Below are 20,192 nucleotides of genomic sequence, written 5' to 3'. Positions count from 1 at the left end.
AAGTTGCTGAAACAGCTCAGCAGGTCTGGCAACATCTCTGAAGAAGAAAAAAAATCAGAGCTAAGTTTTCGGGTCCCGTGAGCTTTCCTCAGAACTGCAAGGGTGACCGGAGCTGAAACGTCAACTCTGGATTTTATTTTCTGCACGACTGCCAGACCTGTTGAGCTTTTTCAGCTACTTCTGGTCTTGTTCCTGATTTATAGCATCAGCTGTTCTTTCCATGTTCTTCGGAGGATCGATCAGGCTCGAAAGGCCATTTCCTGCTGTGTCGAGATTCCACGAAAGTTCATCCCTGTCAATGTATCAATGGGGCACCAATGGAGAATGAGTTGCTGTTCCTGAAACCTATGGGTGACATCACTATGGCATTGCAGGAGGCCCAGGTTGGACATGTCGTCTGAGGAATGGGAGTGGGAGTTAAAATAGTTCATGAGTGGGAGGTGAACTCTGACACTTCCACCATCTACAATCCGACCCCACCACAAGACATTTTTTCCATCCCCACTCTGATCTACCTTTCGGAGAGACCACTCTGTCTGCGACTCCCTTGTCCACTCCACACTCCCCTCCACCCCCACCACACCTGGCACTTTCACCTGCCACTGCAGGAAGTGCTCCACTTGCCCCCCACCCCTCCTCCCTCAACTACATCCCAGGCCCCAAGATGATCCACATCTAGCAGATGTTCACCTGCACATCTGCCAATGTGTTATTCTGTATCCACTGTACCCGTTGTGGCTCCCTCTACATTGGGGAAACCAAGTGGAGGCTTAGGGACAGCTTTGCAGAACACCTACACTCGGTTTGCTATAAACAACTGCACCTCCCAGTCGTGAACCATTTTAACTCACCCTCCCACTTCTTAGGCAAATGTCCCTCCTGGGCCTCCTGCAGTGCAATAATGATGCCACTCGAAGGTTGCAGGAACAGCAACTCATGTTCCACTTGGGAACCCTGCAGCCTAGTGCTATCGATTTCACCAGCTTCAAAATCTCCCCTCTCCCCACTGCATCCCAAAACCAGCCCAGCTCGCCCCCACCCTGTCTCCCTAACCCTTTCTTCCTCTCACCTATCCCCTCCTCCCACCCACATCTCCATTTCTTACCTACTGACCTTATCTCCCCCCCTTGACCTGTCCATCCTCCCCAGGCTGATCTATCCCCTCTCTAACTCCTCACCTATACTCGCTACTCCACCTATCTTCTCCTTCATCCATCTTCAGTCTGCCTCCCACTCTCTCCCTATTTATTTCAGAATTGCCTCCCCAGCCCCCATTTTCTGATGAAGGGGCTAGGCCCAAAACATCAGCTTTTGTGCTCCTAAGATGCTGCTTGGCCTGCTGTGTTCATCCAGCCCCACACTTTGTTATCTCAGATTCTCCAGCATCTGCAGTTCCCATTTTCTCTGACTGAAATAGATGGTAATTGCTTTGTTTGCCAGGGGTGAAGCACATGATCCATACCCCACTAAGGCTTGTCACCCTGGAAATGGAGTCAAAAAAAGCAACTTGAGCAAATGGAAGTGGCTGAACAATGAGTTACTGGAGTTTATTATGTTCTCTCTCCCTTTTAGGTGTGACTCCACACTCCCATCACTGATATTGACTTATATATCATGGCTCTATGGCAATTACAGGTGGTTTAGCCGAGCCAGTGATGCTAATAATCTGATGAACAAATTCAAACCGCTTTAACCTCTGTATTTATAATAAATGTAACATGCATGCAGGCTTCAGGGCTTTGATGATTAGGGTTGAATATGTTTCTAGTGCTGACACCTGCTCACAAGCTACTGGAGGCATGAGGGGTTGACAGTAAATATGCCAGTTTCCCACATTTTGAACAAATGGGTGAAGGTAAATTCAGCAATGTGTCTTGTTTTTAAGGACGTGCTCTTTTCATATAATTGAGGCAGAGACAGATGTTCAACGTGAAATGATTGCCTTTTAAAACTGCTTGGAAAGAATGTGTGAATTGACAATATCTTGGCCACACACCTTCTCTTCACAAAAAGAAAAATCAGTTGTGAAACTGGAACCTGATCAGAAGTTGCCGTTTTTGTTTTTATTTCATGATATTTGAACACGTACAATTTAGCTGCATTAACCACCACTGAACTGAAACCTCCAACTGGCCCATTATCACATTATCACATCTTGTACAAAACTTCTTTCAGGGGGCACTGGGGTGGCTTTTTCAGCCTTTTGAAAATAAGGTTGTATCTTGTTTAACTTCTGTTTCAACATTTGTTGCTGATGGTATCCTTCGGAAAATTTGGCCAGTATATTGAGAACAGTAGTTGGGAGGACAAGTTGCAGCTTTACAGGACATGGATTAGAACACTTGGAATAATGCATTCAATTCTGGTCTCTCTGCTACAGGAATTTAGTTAGATTTATTGTGACATGTTCCTAAATAGTGAATGGTTTTGTTGGCGAGCAGTATAGCCAGATCATAGTCAGTAAGCACATACAGGTCATAATGTGAAAAATGGAAATGATAAGGCATACAAGTTACACTCCACAGGATGTATGCAGGCAAGATCAACACTTTTGAAATTTAAGATTCCATTCGTCAGTCTGACAATGACAGGGAAGAATCTGTTCTTGAACCTGCTGGTGTGGGTGTTCGAGCTTCTGTATCTTCTGCCTGATGCAAGAGGTTGTAGGAGGGCACCATTGGGGTTGGATGGATTTTGATGTCTCAGGCTTTGCACAGCAATGAGAGCCCATGGTTGGGAAGTTGGGTGCCGTGACGGTGTGGGGTGTGAACACAACCTTCCATAGTTGCTCGTGGAACAGGACAGAGCAGGTTCCATATCAGGCCTTGATGAACCCAGACAGTATGCTTTCTATGGTGCATGAGTAACATGCCAAATACATGAGCAGCCTCAGGAAGACGAGGCCTTTTTGTGCCTTCATTACCATTGCATCTATGTGGGAAGTCCCATGAAGGTTGTTGGTTATTGTAACTCTTGGGAAATTGACACTCTCAGCACCCTGCTCTGTTGATGGACCTGAGGGTGTGTTCTGCTCTTTTCCTTCTGAAACCAATTATAAGTTCTTTTGTTTTGTGACCATTCAGTTTTCTTTTTATAATTGCACCACGTCACCAAACCCTCCATCTCCTTCCTGTCATCTGAATCATCATTATTTATTATCCATCCCATCATAGTGTTATCAACAGCAAACTTATAGGTGGCATTCATTCAGAATTTGACAACAATAGTGAGTATACAAGGAGTACAGTAGGGACCTGACAATGCATTCTTGAGGGTTGCAGTGTTTGAATGTCCTCGCAGAGGAGATTCAGTTGCCTATCTTCTTGATTTGTGGTCTGTGTTTCAGGAAGCTGAGGAGTCAGTTGCACAGGGAGGAGCCAAGCCTGAGGTGTTAGTTTTGAGTTCCGTCTTGCAGGGATAATGGTGTTGAAGACTGAGCTGTAGTTGATGAGCAGAAGCCTGATTGTAGGTGGCCTTGTTGCCCAGATGTTCCAGGGATGATTGCAGGGCTGGGAAAAGGGCATCTGCTGTGGGCCTGTTGCATTAGTGGGAAAATTGCAAGGGATTGAGGCAGGCTGAAAGTCGAGAGTTCAAGTGGGCCATGACCAGCATCTTTGAGCACTTCATGATTTTGGATGCCAGAGCCACTGGGCAGTACAGATGAAGTCATATTGCATGTAGATTTTAGGACTGGGATAATGGTGGTCTTCTCAAGCAGGTGCAGAGTACAGCTTGTCAGAGGGAGACAAAGATGTCAGAGAGTACCTCCCCACAGGAATTACATGCAGAGTTGGTGCTTCAGTCCAGGTCTGTTACTTTCCTTGGGTGTTCTCACCAGGAAGACGGATCTGACAACTGCAGTGACCGATAGAACAGGTGCGTTGAGGCCTGGCGGGGCAGTGGACACCACGCTGCTGGCATTCTGTGTCAACCAAGCATAGACAGCATCAGGGTGGGAACTGTCTTTGTCCACGATCTTGCTTTGCTCAGTTTGGTTGGTTGGGGCCACTAAACTGTTCCAGTCCTGCCCCTTGGTATCTTTGATGGATTTGCTGAAGCCTTCTCCGCTGAATTTTCTGAAACAGCCCTGGTCGTCCCCTTTTGATGCTGCACTCCTGGTCTGCCGTAGGGAATGGATTAGACAGTTCATCCAAGGTTTCAAGATGATGAACAGCCAGATTGACGAGAAGCTTTTGTTTTTAACTTTAAGCTTAAACATTCATAAAAGATTTGTAAGGGGCTCAGCTTCAGGGAGAAGCTGTACAGGCCAGGGCTACTTCTCCCAGGATAAAAGGTAGGCTGGTGGGTGGCCTTCGTGTCTTTGAGGATTTCCTCTAGGTGCTCTGGTTTCCTCCATAGTCCAAAGATGTGCACTTTATGTGGCATGGCGATGCTATGGGCCCAGTGTGTCCAGAGAAAGACAGAGTGACAGGGATATGGAAGGGCACTTTGTGAGAGATGCTCTTCAGAGGGTCAGTCGGGCCTCGATGGGCCGAATGGCCTGCTTCCACACTGTGAGGACTCGATAATATCAAAGGCAGGAAAATGAGCTGCACCTGAGATTAATGCGCAGAGGGTCAGCGGCCGTTCATTATGAGAAGCAAATGACCCTGCAACGTGCTGTCCCGGGTCACTTTCGCTTTCTCTAATGCGATGAAGGGAGATGTGAAATTGGCAGTGAACAACAAGCAGTGGGACTGGAAAACGTATTTGCAAAACGATTATTCTGTTCTCCAATTATGTCATACATTGTAATTTATAAGCTCATCATAACTTCTTCCTGCTCATCGGCTGCCAGCTCTGAATGGAAATATTACCGAAATCAGGAGCAGCAGGATGGATTTCATTTTCTATCGAACTGTGACAACTACAGGATCAATGAATGATGTGATTGAAATTTGACGTTGCGAAGTCCCAGGCTCTGTATATTTAAAATTAAATCAATCGAACAAAAACGAGGTCTGAGACTCTTTCACTGATGTTGTGGGTGGCTCTGAAAAGAGCCTTTGGATTGTCAAGTTACAGAACGGTCTCTTCACTTTTTAGTGGCGCCCCCAGCGGCGGTTTTCTTGGGCAGCAGCACGGCCTGAATATTAGGCAGCACCCCGCCCTGAGCGATGGTCACACCTCCCAGCAGCTTGTTGAGCTCCTCGTCGTTGCGCACGGCCAGCTGGAGGTGCCTGGGAATGATGCGGGTCTTCTTGTTGTCCCGGGCCGCGTTACCGGCCAGCTCGAGGATTTCAGCCGTCAGGTACTCGAGCACCGCAGCCAGATAGACCGGCGCTCCGGCACCCACACGCTCAGCATAGTTACCCTTTCTTAGGAGCCTGTGAACACGGCCCACCGGGAACTGCAGCCCAGCCCGGGACGACCGGGACTTCGCCTTCGACCGAGCTTTACCGCCACCGCCCTTTCCTCTTCCAGACATCGCCACAAAGTCACAAACACTTTCACAGAGAATGCCGGAAAGCGGCCACATCCCGTCCTCTTATACCTTCGGGAGGAATGGGGGTGCGGCCATTGCTGATTGGTCACATTGTTCAGTATCTCCTCATGTCGTTTCAATGCCCAATCAGATATCTGCTTCCCTCACCAATCCGAAGAGGGCCCGGGCAGGAGGCCGGAAAATCCCGGCGCCAAATCATCAGCCGCTTTCTTTCAAACTCGAAAAGCCCGCCAATATTTAACGAAAACTCGGACGTTGAACAGAACAGAATGCGCGAATACATTTACTTTTAGATTATGAATGTATATTTGACTTCATCTCCCTTTCCCGCATTCCCGAACCGAGTGGAATGTCCATTTCTGACCTTGAATCGGATTTTCAAAAACTTAAATGCAAGCGGCAAAAAGGGGCCGAAATCTGCACTCTGCACCTGCATATTCATTTCACATTTCAAAAACACCTCGATATGTTAATAAACCAAACGATAACTTTTTTTTCCCTGAAAGAGAGCATTAATCGTGCGCACCATCTTTAGACACTATTTTAAATTGCCTGTTCCGTCAAGACCCTTTACTTTTTGTTTCCTCGAAAGGTTTGACGTCCTTCTTCAAATCTCCAATATATCGAGGCCCAAACTATTCGTACATTCCTCAGACACCTGCCAGCGTGTCTTGGTATCAGTTTTACTCGGATTACCTTGGTCACAGACGAGTGCTGACGTGCTGTGACCAGTGCTTTTTGCTTTCTGTTGATTTGACAAATTTTACTCTCTCTCCCACTTCGGCTCTCCAATCAGTGTCACTATCAGTTTCTGCTGCAAGATATGAGTGTAGTTATCCATGTAGCCTGTCAATTTCTGCAATGTCAATATGTCTGTTTAGTTATCCATTTATATTTCTCATTTTCTGCTCCGTGAGAGTGTGTGTGTGAGAGTGTGTATGTGTGTAGTTACCAATACATAGGTGTCAGATACTGCACTGTTGATATGCATATAGTTATCAAAGTGTACCTGTCAGTTCAAGCTGTATGACATTGGGAGGGTTATTACCAAGCTGTTCCTGTCCATTTCTGCTTCATGGATACGTGAAGTTCATGATCAGTACGTACCTATGAGAATCTGCTTGTGAAAATTGGAGTGTAGTTACATTGAACATTACAGCACAGTACAGGCCCTTCAGCCCTCAATAGTATGCCAACCTGTCATACCGATCTGAAGTCCATCTAACCTACACTATTCCATGTATGTCCACATGCTAATCCAATGACAACTTAAATGTACCTAAAGTTGGTGAATCTACTGCCATTATCACACTGCACCTAAAAAAAACTGTTAAGTCTGTGGATATTTAAATGCATTTATAAAATTGGACCTGTGAAGTTATGCTGTGAAACTGGAGTGTTAGCAACAGAGAAGAACGGATTGTTGATATGCTGTGGATATATAAGCGTAGTTATCATTTGGGTACATGTAGTTTGATATGTGAGCATAAATATTAATTTGTACATATCATTTTTCAAATGTGAATTTGAGAATGGTATAGCAAACTTTTTTTCCATATATGAGAGAGTGTCAACCTGTTTTTTGCCTGTTTCTACAGGGTGAATGATTGAGCAGAGGAATCAACACATGCTTGTCAGTTTCTATTTGACAACACGGCTGAACTTTGGCAGCCAGTAATATTCTCTGTGACGATGCAATTTGTTATGTGGTAGCTGTTATCAGAGTCATTTAATGCAGATTATATTCAGTTTGAGTGTGTATTTTGGACAAGTATTCAGTCTGTCCATCTTCAAAAACGGTGTAAATGTCAATGGGCTGTGAATGCAGAAATGTGATGTTGTTGACTTGGTCAGTGAGCTGTCATGTTTTTGTTCGGACGTTTTGCCACCATGCTAGGTGACATCATCAGTGGAGCCTCTGCTGATGCAATGTGATTCTCCTCTGCTTGGAATTTGCACTGTCAGGTCTGTTATGCTGAGTACTGTCATTTCAGTTTTGATCTATATGGGTTTATACATGGGGTCCAATTCTTTGTTTGTGTGGAGAACAATGTCTCTAGGAATTCCTTAACATGTCTATGTTTGGCTTAGGCTGCTATGGTTACCTTACACAACAAAAATAAAAGGTGCTGGAAAAAGCTCAGGTCAGGCAGCATCGGTGAAGGGAAAAACAGAGAGTTAGCCTTGCGGGTCCAGTAACCTTTCCTCAGAACCAGTTACTGCTGAGCTGCAGAGCTTGTCCAGCAAGTCTGTCTTTTGTTCCTGATTTACAGCATCCACAGTTCTTTCTTTTTAATATGGTAACTTTGCCCCATTTCAACTGATGGCCTTGGTTGTCTGAATGTATCACATATTCAGACAATAAAGGCCATCAGGTTAACATGGGACAAAGTAACCATGGTAGCCCAAGCCAAACACAGACACACAGCAATTCCGAGAGGCATGGTTTTCCATGCATACTTCAATCAACAAGATTATAGAATCGGACCCCAAAAATGAAAACTCAGACAGATCAAAACCAGAAGTGATAGTAGTCTCCATAATGGACCATACAGTATAAATTCCACAGGGCGTGGAATAACATTGACTCATTGGAGGCTCCACTGATGATACCACTGAGCATGGTGATGAAATATATGAAGAAAAGCAAGCCAGCTCAACATTATCCGCTATCCGAGCTGCAGATCTCGCAAAACACTTGAAATGCTGAAATTTGTTCGAACTGGGCAGGTGTGCATTGTGAATGGTGGAAAAAAACAAAACTTCTATTTCCTCTGTGTTGTTGGAACAAATCTCACTGGAAATTGACCTCAATGTGTGTCTGACTCAATCTGGTCTGTGACTGTGGAAAGGATGCTCTCTGCTCTGACAGCGGTAACATACCTTCCGTTTGTTAGAAGCAGCTGGTCACACTTGGCTTTGTGCCGAGGGAATATTACTTTCTCTTAGTCCCTCACGTATTTGCCTGGAGGAAGACAGAAGAAAACCCTCCTGCAAGTCAACATCAGCCAAGTTCAGTGATATTTCATTATTGGATGCAATGTTCAGTTAATAATCATTACAATATTTAATTTCAAGCCAGGAATCTGAACAGAATTAGGTGTTTGTTTCCACTCTTGATCTGAGCTGCTTCTTTGTCTTGTGATTTTTCTTTTTGTTAATTCCATCCCAATTGAGTGAAGTCCAGAAACAAACTAAGTGTCCAGATCCATGAATGGGACTACACAATGTGAGTGGGTCTGTGGATATGAGTTTATTTGTTGATCTATTCATGTCTCACACATTGGTGAGCCTTTGTTAAATTACTTATGTATTCACACAGCAGAGACTGACGGGCACCTGTGAGATTCTGCCCTGTGTTTATTTGAGAAGTTATCAAATTGGACTTGACTGTGATTATTTTTTTTCCCCCCTTTGTGAATATGAGAATGCCGTTGTAAGTCTTTACCTGATTGTTGGTGATGTGGGAATGTTCGTGTCAGTGTCTGCAAGGTGAGTATACTTATCCATCTGTGCCAGTCGTTTTCTGCTATCTGAATGTCGGAGAGCAGGCTTCAGACTGTGCTTCTCAGTTTCTGCTATGTCAACACGTGAGCTTGGCTTTTCATCTTTACCTGTCAGTTCCGAGCTTTGAATGTGTGGGTGCAGTTGTTAGCGTAACCTTGAATGTTTCTGCTTGTAAAAATGCACCATATTCATTCAATCCTAACAGTCATTTTCAGACATGTGAATATGAAAATGTAGTTATCCGTCTGTGATTGTCAGTTTCTGTTCTGTAATTATGAGACTGTGCTTTTCAGTGCGTACCAACCAATTTCTGTTGTATGAATGAGATTGTCATTATCAATCTGAACCTTGTCAGTGTCTCCCCAGTGAATATTCTTGTGTAATTATCAGGATTATACCTCTAGGTTTCTGCTGTGAATTATTAATTAATTAATTAGTTCTCTTGCTTTCTTGTAACATTTTGCAGGAAGGATTATCCCATCCCTGTCACATATTGCAAAGCAAATGTGTGCCTATGGTTATCAAATCTGTACACTCAGTTTTTGTCATGTGAATGAGAGGGTGCAGTTATAAATCTCAGTTTCTGCAATGATAATGGAAGTGCAATTATCAGTCTCCATCAGTTTCTGCTGTATCCATAGATGGGTTTAGTTATTATCAGTACATGTCAGTTTCTGTCACATCAATGTGTGAGTGTTATCAACCTGCCCCTGACAGTTACTGTAATGCAGGTGGGTGACTGTAGTTATTAAGCTGTAGCTCTCTGTTACTGCCATGTGAATGAGTGTAGCTGTGCACCTACACATCAGTTGCTGGTGGTCAATGCATGAGTGTAGTTGTCACGTCTATACCTGTTTTGTATTTGCTTGTCAATCTGAGTTTAGTAATCGATCAGTTATTGTCAGATTCTGCTGTGAAAATCTGACAGTTATCAAACCGTACCTGTCAGTTTAAACAAATATGAAACTGGGAGTTTTATTATTAATCCGTTTCTGTCAGTTTTTGCTGTGTGGATATGATAGATTTGTGATCAAAAGTTCAGGAATAGTGCCAGATGACTGGAGGGTAGCAAATGTGGTTTCCCTGTTCAAGATGGGGAGTAGAGACAACCCTGGTAATTATAGACCACTGAGCCTGACCACAGTTGTTGGTAAAGTGTTGGAAAAGGTTATAAGGGATCGGATTTATATTCTAGAAAAGAATAAAATTGATTAGGGATAGTCAGCATGGTTTTGTTAACGGAAGGTCGTGCCTCACAAACCTTAGAGTTCTTTGAGAAGGTGACCAAACAGGTAGATGAGAGTAAACCGGTTGATGTGGTGTTCATCGATTTCAGCAAGGCATTTGATAAGATTCCCCACAAGACGCTATTGTGCAAAATGCGGAGGAATGGAATTGTGGGAGATATAGCAGTTTAGATCGGAAATTGGCCTGCTGAAAGAAGACAGAGGGTGGTAGTTGATGGGAAATGTTCATCCTGGTGAGCAGTTACTAATGGTGTACCGCAAGGGTCGCTGTTGGGTCCACTGCTGTTTGTCATTTTTATAAATGACCTGGATGAGGGCGTAGAAGGATGGGTTAGTACATTTGCAGACGACACCAAAGGTCGGTGGAGCTGTGGATAGTGACGAAGGATGCTGTAGGTTGCAGAGAGTCATCGATAAGCTGCAGAGCTGGGCTGAGAGGTGGGAAATAGATTTTAATGCAGACAAGTATGAGGTGATGCAGTTTGGTAGGAGTAACCAGAAGGCAAAGTACAGGGCTAATGGTAAGATTCTTAGTAGTGTAGATGAGCAGAGAGATCTCGGCGTCCATGTACACAGATCCTTGAAAGTTGCCACCCAGGTTGACAGGGGTGTTAAGGTGGCATACAGTGTTTCAGCTTTTATTCATCGAGTTCTGGAACCAAGAGGTTATGGTGAAGCCATACAAAACTCTGGTGCGGCTGCACTTGGAGCATTGTGTACAGTTCTGGTCACCGCATTATAAGAAGGATGTGGAAGCTTTGGAAATGGTGCAGAGGAGATTTACTAGGATGTTGCCTGATATGGAGGGAAGGTCTTGAGGAAAGGCTGAGGGACTTACATTACAGAGAAGGTGGTTGAGAGGTGACTTGAAACATATAAAATAATCAGAGGGTTAGATAGGGTGGATAGGGAGAACCTTTTTCCTCGGATGGTGACGGTGAGCACGAGGGGGCATAGCTTTAAATTGAGGGGTGAAAGATATAGGACAGATGTCTGAGGTAATTTCTTGACTCAGTAGTAAGGGAATGGAACACTTTGCCTGCAACGGTAGTAGATTCGCCAACTTTGGGTACATTTAAGGCGTCATTGGATAAGTATATGGATGTACATGGAATAGCGTAGGTTAGATGGGCTTGAGATCGGTATGACAGGTCGGCACAACAACATCGAGGGCCAAAGGGCCTGTATTGTGCTGTAATGTTCTACGTTCTATGTTTTGTCATTAACTACCAGACGAATGTCCGAGTCCATTTACCGGTCAGTCCCTGTCAGTTTCAGCTGTGTGTCTGAGTGTGCAGTTATAAATCTGTAACTGGTAGTCTCTGTTACATGACTATTTCAGGACATTTATCAATCGTTCCCTATCAGCCAGTGAGTGTGCTGTGAATGTGCTTAGCAATTTGGATTTGCCAGTCCTGGTATTGAAATATAAATAATTTCTCCTTGTCAGTTTCTGCTCGGTGTGTCAATGAGTGGAGTTAGAAATCTGTACCTATAATGTTTATACCACATGAATAAGAGTACAGATGTCAATCTTTCTCTGTCTGTTTCTGCTCTGTGAATATCGAAGTATAGTTATCAATCTGTACATGCCAGCTGCTGCTTTGTGAACCTCCGAGTTTAGTTATCAGCCCAAGCCTGTCAGTTTCTGCTTTAAGAACGCAGGAGTGCAGTTATCAGCCTGTGCCTGTCAGTTATTGCTCCATGCATTTGTTTTGTGCAATGGATTGTGTGATGTAAAAGCAAAAAGGTTTTGTAACTCCAAGAGAGCAGAGTCTAACTGACAGAAATTGTATCAAGGGCTGTTCTTCAAGGTGACATCAGCTTTTCTGTGTACACAGGAACAGAATTTTGTGAATAATGCTGAGGGAATAGATTGATGTGGCATTCCTTTCTTTGAGTCTAAAGAAAAGGGCAATGAACAAATCAACTGTATTCAGCTGAATGACCACGAGGTTCCTTCTACAGGGAAGGGTATCGGCTAATTCACTTAAATTATACTACCACGGATATAACAGAACCCTGCTCTGTTGTGCAATGGCACATGGCATCGGCAATACACTGACAATGCGCTGTCGTGGGTATGAAGAAAGAAAAAGGAATTGTATTTTCTGTCTTACAGTGGAGAAGATTTAACCTTATTGAATATGGTCAAACTGTGAGAAAGTAAAATTTGACAATTACAAGATTTAGTTAAATGGATCATTCTTCGTTGCTTTAAATGATGATTACATCACTAACGTGAAGAAACAGCATTCTGTTTTCTTGCGTGTTTCTGGAATATTTCATTGGGAGGGACAAGTGACACTAGAAAACTGTTTAACTTAGTTGCCAAATTCACTTCAATGCTTCACCCCACACAAAAAAAAGAAATTTTGCAAGACAGACGGAAAATATGGTTTCTATTCCTGAAGGTGAACACATTGAGAATCACGCTGTGATAAGGTAGATTGGCAAATCGTATACTGCCATGGCACACTTATTGAAATGGAATGCTGGCTGAACGGGATCAGAAATGTCAGGTGCTTGTTTTTGTCTACTATCAACCCCATGGGCTGAAAGGTATTTTTTTCTGTCTGGTAGACTCTCTTGCTTTTCTTAAAACAGAGCTGTAAACATTTTCTATGTATTTGCTTCTGTTCCCTGCAGTGTGTATGACAACAATGTATACCCAGTCTTTGTATGTTATGTGTTGATACAATGAGCATATTTGGGACTCAGTCAGCAGCTTTGTCTATGTGTTTGCATGTGCTCAGTAGTGATTTGCTACTTGTCAGACGTGGTTGTTCAAACTATGTAACATGATGTCTTCCTTTGAGGGGGTAACAAGGTGTAGAGCTGGATGAACACAGCAGGTCAGGCAGCAGAGGAGCAGGAGAGCTGACATTTTTGGACTGGACCCTTCTGTCAGAAATGGGGGGGGGGTGGGGAAGGGAAGAGAAGAGAAAGGGACTCTGCAATAAATAGAGAGAAGTGAGGAGATGATGACGAAAGGTGGATAAAAGGACCAGATAGGTGGAGAAAAGATGGCCAGTCAAGGAGGCAGGGCTGGAGCCAGTAACGGTAAGTGTAGGGAGGGAGGTCAGATGTGGGTTGAGGGAAGGCTGACAGGTCAAGGAGGCAGGGCTAAGGTTAGTAGGCCAAAGTGCCAGTGGGGGTTGATCAGTGAGGTGGGAGAAGCAGATTGGTTGGAGAAAAGATGGACAGGTCAAGGAGGCAGGGATGGGTTTGGGGTGGACAGATTTTGACGCCCTTGTTGAGAACATTGTGCTGCAGGGCTCCCAAGTGAAATACGAGCTGCTGCTCGTGCACCCTACCGGTGGCAATGTTGTGGCACTGGAGGCGGCCTGGGATGGACATGTCGTCCAACGAGTGGGAGGGGGTGTTGAAGTGGTTCATGACTGGGGAGGTGCAGTCGTTTGTCACGATGTGAGCGTAGGTGTTCAAAGTGGTTTCCAAGCCTCCGCTTGGTTTCCCCAATGTAGAGGGGGCCACATCGGGAACAGTGGACACAACACAATGTATTACTGGACATACAGATGAACATCTGTTTAACATGGAAGGTTTTCTTGGGACCTGGGATGGAGATAAGGGGAGAGAGATATTGGGGCAGGTGTAGCACTTCCTGTGGTTCCAGTGAAATGTGCCAGGGGCGGTGGGGCTATGGGGAGTGTGGAGTGGACGAGGGAGTCAGAGAGAGCGGTCCCTCTGGAAGGTTGATAGGGTTGGGGAGGGAAAAGTGTCCTTGGGAGTGGGGTGAGATTGAAGGTGGCAGAAGTGGCGGAGGAAGATGCGTTGAATCCTGAGTTTGTTGGAGTGATCCGTGATGACAAAGGAGATTCTGTCTTTTTTGTTATTGTGAAGAGGGTGTCTAAGGGGCAAGTTGCAGAAATGAGAGCGATGAGGTCAAGGGCATATTCAGCCACTGTGGAGTGGAAATGGCAGTCCTTGAAAAACAAGGACGTCTGCAATGACCGGGATTGGAATGCCTCATCTCGGGAGCAGATGAAACAGAGGAAGGAATTGGGAATAGGGGATGGCATTCTTGCAGGAAGGTAGGGGAGGGGAGGTGTATTCTAGGTAGCTGTGACAGTCGGTTGGCTTGAATTAGTTACCAGTTTCCAGAAATGCAAACAAACAGAGTTGTCCAGGAAGGAGAGAGATGTACTTAAGATGGTCCAGGTGAAGTTAAACTTGGGGTGGAAGCTGTTAGTAAAGTGGATGAACTGTGAGTTCCTTGAGGGAGTACGAGGTGGCACCGATACAGTCATTGAAATAACAGAGGAAGAGGTGGGGGTGGGGACAGTGTAGCTGCAGAAGAGGGGCTGGTCCATGTATCCTACAAGAAGCAGGAATAGCTTGGGCCCATGCGGGTACCCGTGGCCACCCAATTTGACTGCAGAAAGTGGGAGCGTGAGAGACAGTGTGCATCAACGGGGCAGTCGGGTATGTGGATTTTGGGGATAAGGCAGAAACAGTTAACATGGCGTTGGGGAAAGATGAGGTCAGAGGCTGTTGGCAGGACAGCACCTGAGGTGCTGAGGTTGTGGATGGTCTGGGAGTTGATATTGTTTTGGCGATTGGGGCAGGGTCATGATCAAAGGGGGTGGTAGGAGGAGTCTCTCTATCCGGTTTGAGATATTATAAAATACCTTTCCTAAATGCAAACTTGATTCAGTTCCTGTTTTCAGTACTTTCAACAAGGAGTTAGCTGTTAACATTTCAAACATGATGTGAATGTTAATGGGTGACAAATGATATTAATTGGAACGAGCATGATGTCAATTGACAATGAAAACAAAAAAAATAAACTTGCCTTTCCTCAGTTGTGCTTGGTTAGTTGTTTCCTTGGACAAGTTTCTGGAAATTGAGCTCAAAACAAGTCTGATCCAATCCACTCTGACTCTGGAAAAGATATTCTCCATTCTGATCGCAGGAACATGCCTGGTGTTAGTTAGAAGCAACTGCTCACACTTGGCTTTGTAACAAGGAAATATTGTTTCTTCGAGTACTTTCCTGGAGGAAGACAGAAGAGTTATCTCCTGTAAATCAACATCAGCCAAATTTGACAATATCAATCAGATTAACATATATTCAGTGAACAGTTTTTAGGGTGTTTCGTTTCTTGAACTTCACCTCCCAAAGCAACAGAACTCCAAAATAAACCTGTTGGACCACAGCATAGAATTCTCTTGACACAGTCTTTTCTTTAAAGGGCATCAATTCAAACACAAGTCTGATTCCATTCTTACATCGAGCTGCTCCTTGTCTGAGGAATTGTTTTTCAAATATGTAATTCGATACCAACGGAGTGAGATTCAGAAACTGAGCAATAATTGCAAAGCTCCATCTGAGGTGCGACCTGAAGATGCTACACTGTTGACACAGCTCATGTTACCAGATCCCAACACACTGTTGAAAAGAACAGCAGCCGCTGTTTCAAATGTGTTTTTTCCCCCCGAGACGTATAATCTGTTAACTCCAATCTACGTCCTTTATCGGAAGCCCCACAACTGGCAACTAACAGCGTGAAACAGCAGCCAAACAATGAATTTCCATCAGTGTTTAGAAGACTAAAAGCTACAAGACTGATCCCCAGCAGCAGCTTCTTGCCGCTGTGTCTCCATCCGCAGGCCCACACACAGCCCGAGAAAGGCCTCTCTCTCCCCGCCCCCAGGCCGCTCACTCCAAGTTCCGGGACCAGTTCCTGCTCCCCTCCGCCTCTGACCAACAGCCCCCGGTTCTCCCTGAACTGAGCGCGAATCAGTGCCGGTCTCGGAGCCCCTTCTGTGTCCCAGAATCACATCTCGATGCGCTGCTGGAAGGAGCCTGCTGTTCCCTCGCTTCCCTGGGCGCTGGTCTCTCCATTGCGGCCTGTTTCAAACAAACCTCTTCCATTCACTGAGTCAACACTCCTCAATGCCATCACTGGGGGAGGGTCTCACGCATGCGCTCCTTTCATCGGCTGCCGGCGTCTTGGTGGTTTGGGAGTAAGGAACACCCCTGCGCTGCTAACACACCAATTTGCTTGAAACCGACCTTGCCCACAGCGCGGACAGGACACGGGATCATTGCCTGATCTGTCTGCAACAGGCAGGAGGGAAGCGCGGATATTGATACAGCCCAGGCAAACTGATCAACCAGCCGTGTAACCGTGGGTAATCAATCTTATCAAACACGCCGAATTAAACATCTTCAAAGAGATTAATTGCAAAATCCCTTTTTTTCGGGACATGTTTATTTCTCCCAGATTGTAAACATTCCGAACACAATTTGTAATTACTGCCTGAAATGTCTTTCGCAGGTAAATGGGAGGAATACACCGTTAAAACATCGCCAGAGGTCCTATCATCAAAATTAAACAAATTAACATTCCTGGAAGGGTTAATGAGATGCATTTCCTGCATTATGTAAGATTTGTGTCTGGGCAGAATTACAAGTCGCGGTATGAAATAGCCAGATGCAGTTCCAGTGACTCTCCCCATGTGATACCATCCCCATTCTCAGTTTCTGCTCTCGGAAATGTGATATTTAAGTTACTCGAATCAATTCAAGTTTATGCTGTGTCTGCACTCGGATCCGGGACAGGGATCATTTGAGAGATAGACGGAATTGCAGATGCTGGACAATCTGAAATAACAAGGTGTAGAGTCGGATGGACAGAGCAAGCCAAGCAGCACCAGAGAAGCAGGAAGAAGGATCTGGGCCTGAAACGTCAGCTTTCCTGCTCCTCTGATGCTGCTTGGCCTGTTATGGTCATCCAGCTCTGCACCATGTTATTTCAGGGATCATTCGATCCAGGCTCAGCTCTCTCCTGAAAGATGTGGCGGCTCTGAGAAGAGCCTTTGGGTTCAGTTTGTTACATGTTACACGGACTGCTTCATTTCTTTGCTGCTTTCTTGGTCACTTTCGCTTTGGGCTTGGCCTTCGGTTTCCTCGATTTCGGGGCCGGCTTTGCGGCCTTGGGGCTCTTGGTCTTTATCACCTTCTTCACGGGAGTCTTTTTCTTCGGCGCTGCTTTCTTCGCCGGTTTCTTCGGCGTTGCTGCCTTCTTGCCGCCCGCTTTCTTGCCGGTTGCTTTCTTGGCTGGGGACTTCTTCGCTGCCACCTTCTTGGCCGTTGTTTTCTTCACGGCTGCTTTCTTGGCGGCTGCTGCTGGTCTCGCCTTCTTTCCCACTTTTGCCTTGACTGGATTCTTTGCGAGTTTGAAGGAGCCGGAGACGCCCTGGCCCTTCACCAGAACCAGGGAGCCTTTCGCCAGGCACCTCTTGGTCGCCATCCTGATTTGTGCATTTTGCTTCTCCACATTGACCCCGCTTCTCTGCAGCGCCTTCTTTATAGCGACCAGAGACGTCCCCTTCCGATCGCTGTTCTCCCCGACAATCTTCACAATCCGCTCGCCCAACCCGGGACCGGCTGGTTTCTTCCTGGGAGCCGCCGCCTTCTTCTTCTTTGGAGACTTGGGTTTGGTGCTGCCGGAGGCTGGAGGAGCCGTTTCGGCGGCTGCACTGTCGCTCATGTCGGGAACTCTGCGCTGAATCTCTCTCTGTCAGACTGAACTGGGTCAGCAATGAAGCTGCTGGTGGCGGCACTGAGCAACTTAAAGGCAGCGAGCGGACGGCGCGGAGACAACCTGCCCTCAGCTCCCTGCTCCTGCTGCCTGTCTGTGTTTCTCTCTCGGCAGAAACTCTCCAATTCCTCTGCAATTCCGCATCTCCAGAGAGCCAGGCTCGATCGTTCCTGACCCTGACACGGGAAGGTTTGCGGCTGAAAGGTTTTCACTCGAATTGACGGCTCCGTAGTCGATTTTACCGCATTTTGCTGCTGCACTGATCGCGCTGTCTGAGCTGAGCGCTGGCATTATCATCATTTTTAGACTGAAATCTTGAAATCAACAAATATATTGCCTTGAATTCTATCTTTGAGGTTTAGTGGAGGAGCAGGGGGATGATTTGAAATGAAAATCTTTTTGATTTGCACAAGAGAGACGTGGAAATATCATGATATGAGCGGACACACAAGCACATTTACGTGTGACTAACCCGCCCGCCCTTTTCCTACAGTCTCTCTGACTCAATATTCACATCCATACAGTCACAGGGCAGAAATATCTCTAAATGTACCTGTGGGAGGATGTACTTTCTCCCCCTTTCAGCCTGTGCTCCGGTACCCAGGGAATTAGTTGTAGTTTTTCTCCTCAGTCATTGTGAAACTCTCCGAGGTCTGTGCGCCGGAGATTCGTTCTGCTGCATATTCAGCTGCAAGAGCCAATCATCTGGTTTGAAGTTACATTGATCACCGAGATCAGTTTTTTTTTCAATTGCAGTGACAATACTCAACATCGTTTCTGGGAATCACACTCATATAAACGTAAAGAATAGCAACTGGGCAAATAACACCCATCAGCCCTTCACACCTCTCCTCCCACTCACCATGAAAATGGCAGATCATCCAACTCAATGGCTTGTCTCTGTTTTTTTTTTCTCCCACAGAGTCATACAGTGAGGATACAGACCGTTCAGTCCAATCAGTAGAGGCCGAGTATAATACCAAATTGAATTCGTTCCATCTACCTGTCCCTGACCTATTTCTTTTCAAAACTGTCGTGTTTATGCACTTCTCCAAATGTCGTTTTAATGTCATTATAGCCACGTCGACCATTTCGACAGGTAGTTTATTCCACATCCTTCCGTGTTCTATGTTTAAAAAACGCCCCTCGTGTCTTTTTTTTTCAATCTCTCGCCTGTAACATTAAAATGTCCGCCCTGGTTTTCTATTCCCTCCATCCCAAACAAAGTTCAACGACCATTAACTCTGTCTCACCCCATCAGTATTTTACAAACTGTGAGAAGGTGACTTCTCAACATCCTACTCTCCAGTGAAAAAAAGCCCCAGCCTATCCATGAAAACACGGTGTGGAACTGAATGAACCCAGCAGGTCAAGCAGCATCTTAGGGACAGGAAACGTTATGGATCTTGACCCCTATCCATCCTTTCTATATGACTCGAGCCTTACATACTCTGCAAATACTAGTGAATCTCTTCTCAAATTTCAAAAACGGTGTTAAATAGCCCTCTAAAATGACAGTTTTGTAGACTGTAAAAAGACCACCATCCATACTCACGAATATATCCATTTGAAAGGGCTTGGGCAGTTGATGTGGAGGAACACCACCTTGATACTAGCCACGTTCCCCTCCAATCACCCACAATCCTAACTTGGAAATACGTCCCCTTGCCTTCACTGTCTAAAAATCAAGACCCTGGATCTACCTGCGAACTGCAATGTGGGCAGCACATGGACCAGAACTATTTTAGAAGGTGGCTCAGCACCAACTTCTCAACGGGGGAAACTAGGGACGCGCAATAAATGCTGGACCAAGCCAGAGACGTCCTCTTCCCAGGAATGCGCAAACCAGAAAAAACAGGTGGGTCATTCGTTGCGGTAACCCATTCATCACAAGGTTTCTGCCTGCAGCATACTGAGAATAAAATCAGTCATCAATTCCAAACTGGTATTTGCATCGGGCCCAGGGATATTATTACACTCCTCTGGTCCGGGTGTGGCTTTAGCACGGCCCACCTGACCCAGAAATAGGGAAACTACCTCTGCGCTGCAAGACTCCCCACAGCAGTTACATTCTGCCTTCGTCATAATGTCGCATTTATTCCATCGCTCTGTGAGTCAATATGGGACGAAGGCCAGCAGAATTAAATATCACAGTTAACATGAGATCAGACGTGATTTTATTGAATAGTGGAGAATATTAAATGGGCCGAACGGCTGCCAGCTTCTCCGCTTCCCCACCAGATTGTGAGCAAGCCGGGGGGAGGCAGATATTAACATGACCCGGGAATGAGCTCCATTGGAGCTTCACAAAGGGCCAATGCCCCAGTTTGAAACACTTTATGCCATTTCCCCCACAGCCTCCATTCGCTTTGCTTAAACTGGGAGGAAAGGGAATTGGGGAAGTAACCAATTGATGTTTGTT

The 20,192-nt window shown here is 45.4% G+C and overlaps 3 protein-coding genes across 5 annotated transcripts in view; 1 reads left to right on the top strand and 2 right to left on the bottom strand.

The window, feature by feature from the left end:
• The window catches only part of LOC132206969 (histone H2AX-like), a 270,361-nt gene that overhangs the window by 229,978 nt on the left and 20,191 nt on the right, over positions 1-20,192 (top strand). The gene's annotated exons all lie outside the window — the stretch shown is intronic.
• On the bottom strand, positions 2,376-8,468 carry LOC132206991 (late histone H2A.2.2-like). 3 transcript variants are annotated; one of them, XM_059642160.1, is made up of 2 exons: positions 8,330-8,468; positions 2,376-6,553 (listed from the first exon to the last, which is right to left on the bottom strand). In XM_059642160.1, the coding sequence occupies exon 2, from the start codon at positions 5,477-5,479 to the stop codon at positions 5,036-5,038; it is 444 nt and encodes a 147-aa protein (XP_059498143.1). In that variant the 5' UTR covers positions 5,480-6,553; positions 8,330-8,468; the 3' UTR covers positions 2,376-5,035. The 3 variants fall into 3 exon arrangements, with proteins under 3 accessions (XP_059498143.1, XP_059498144.1, XP_059498145.1); XM_059642161.1 differs by having other exon boundaries at positions 2,376-6,260; XM_059642162.1 differs by having other exon boundaries at positions 2,376-6,257.
• LOC132206976 (histone H1-like) lies at positions 16,405-17,758 on the bottom strand. Its single transcript, XM_059642119.1, has one exon. The coding sequence runs from the start codon at positions 17,717-17,719 to the stop codon at positions 17,081-17,083; it is 639 nt and encodes a 212-aa protein (XP_059498102.1). The 5' UTR covers positions 17,720-17,758; the 3' UTR covers positions 16,405-17,080.

This window comes from Stegostoma tigrinum, chromosome 44 (assembly GCF_030684315.1).
Source record: "Stegostoma tigrinum isolate sSteTig4 chromosome 44, sSteTig4.hap1, whole genome shotgun sequence".
In the NCBI taxonomy this organism is placed as follows: Eukaryota; Metazoa; Chordata; class Chondrichthyes; order Orectolobiformes; family Stegostomatidae; genus Stegostoma; species Stegostoma tigrinum.
The sequence above is the reverse complement of the archived record's forward strand: the minus strand, read 5'-3'. Positions and strand labels throughout refer to the sequence as shown.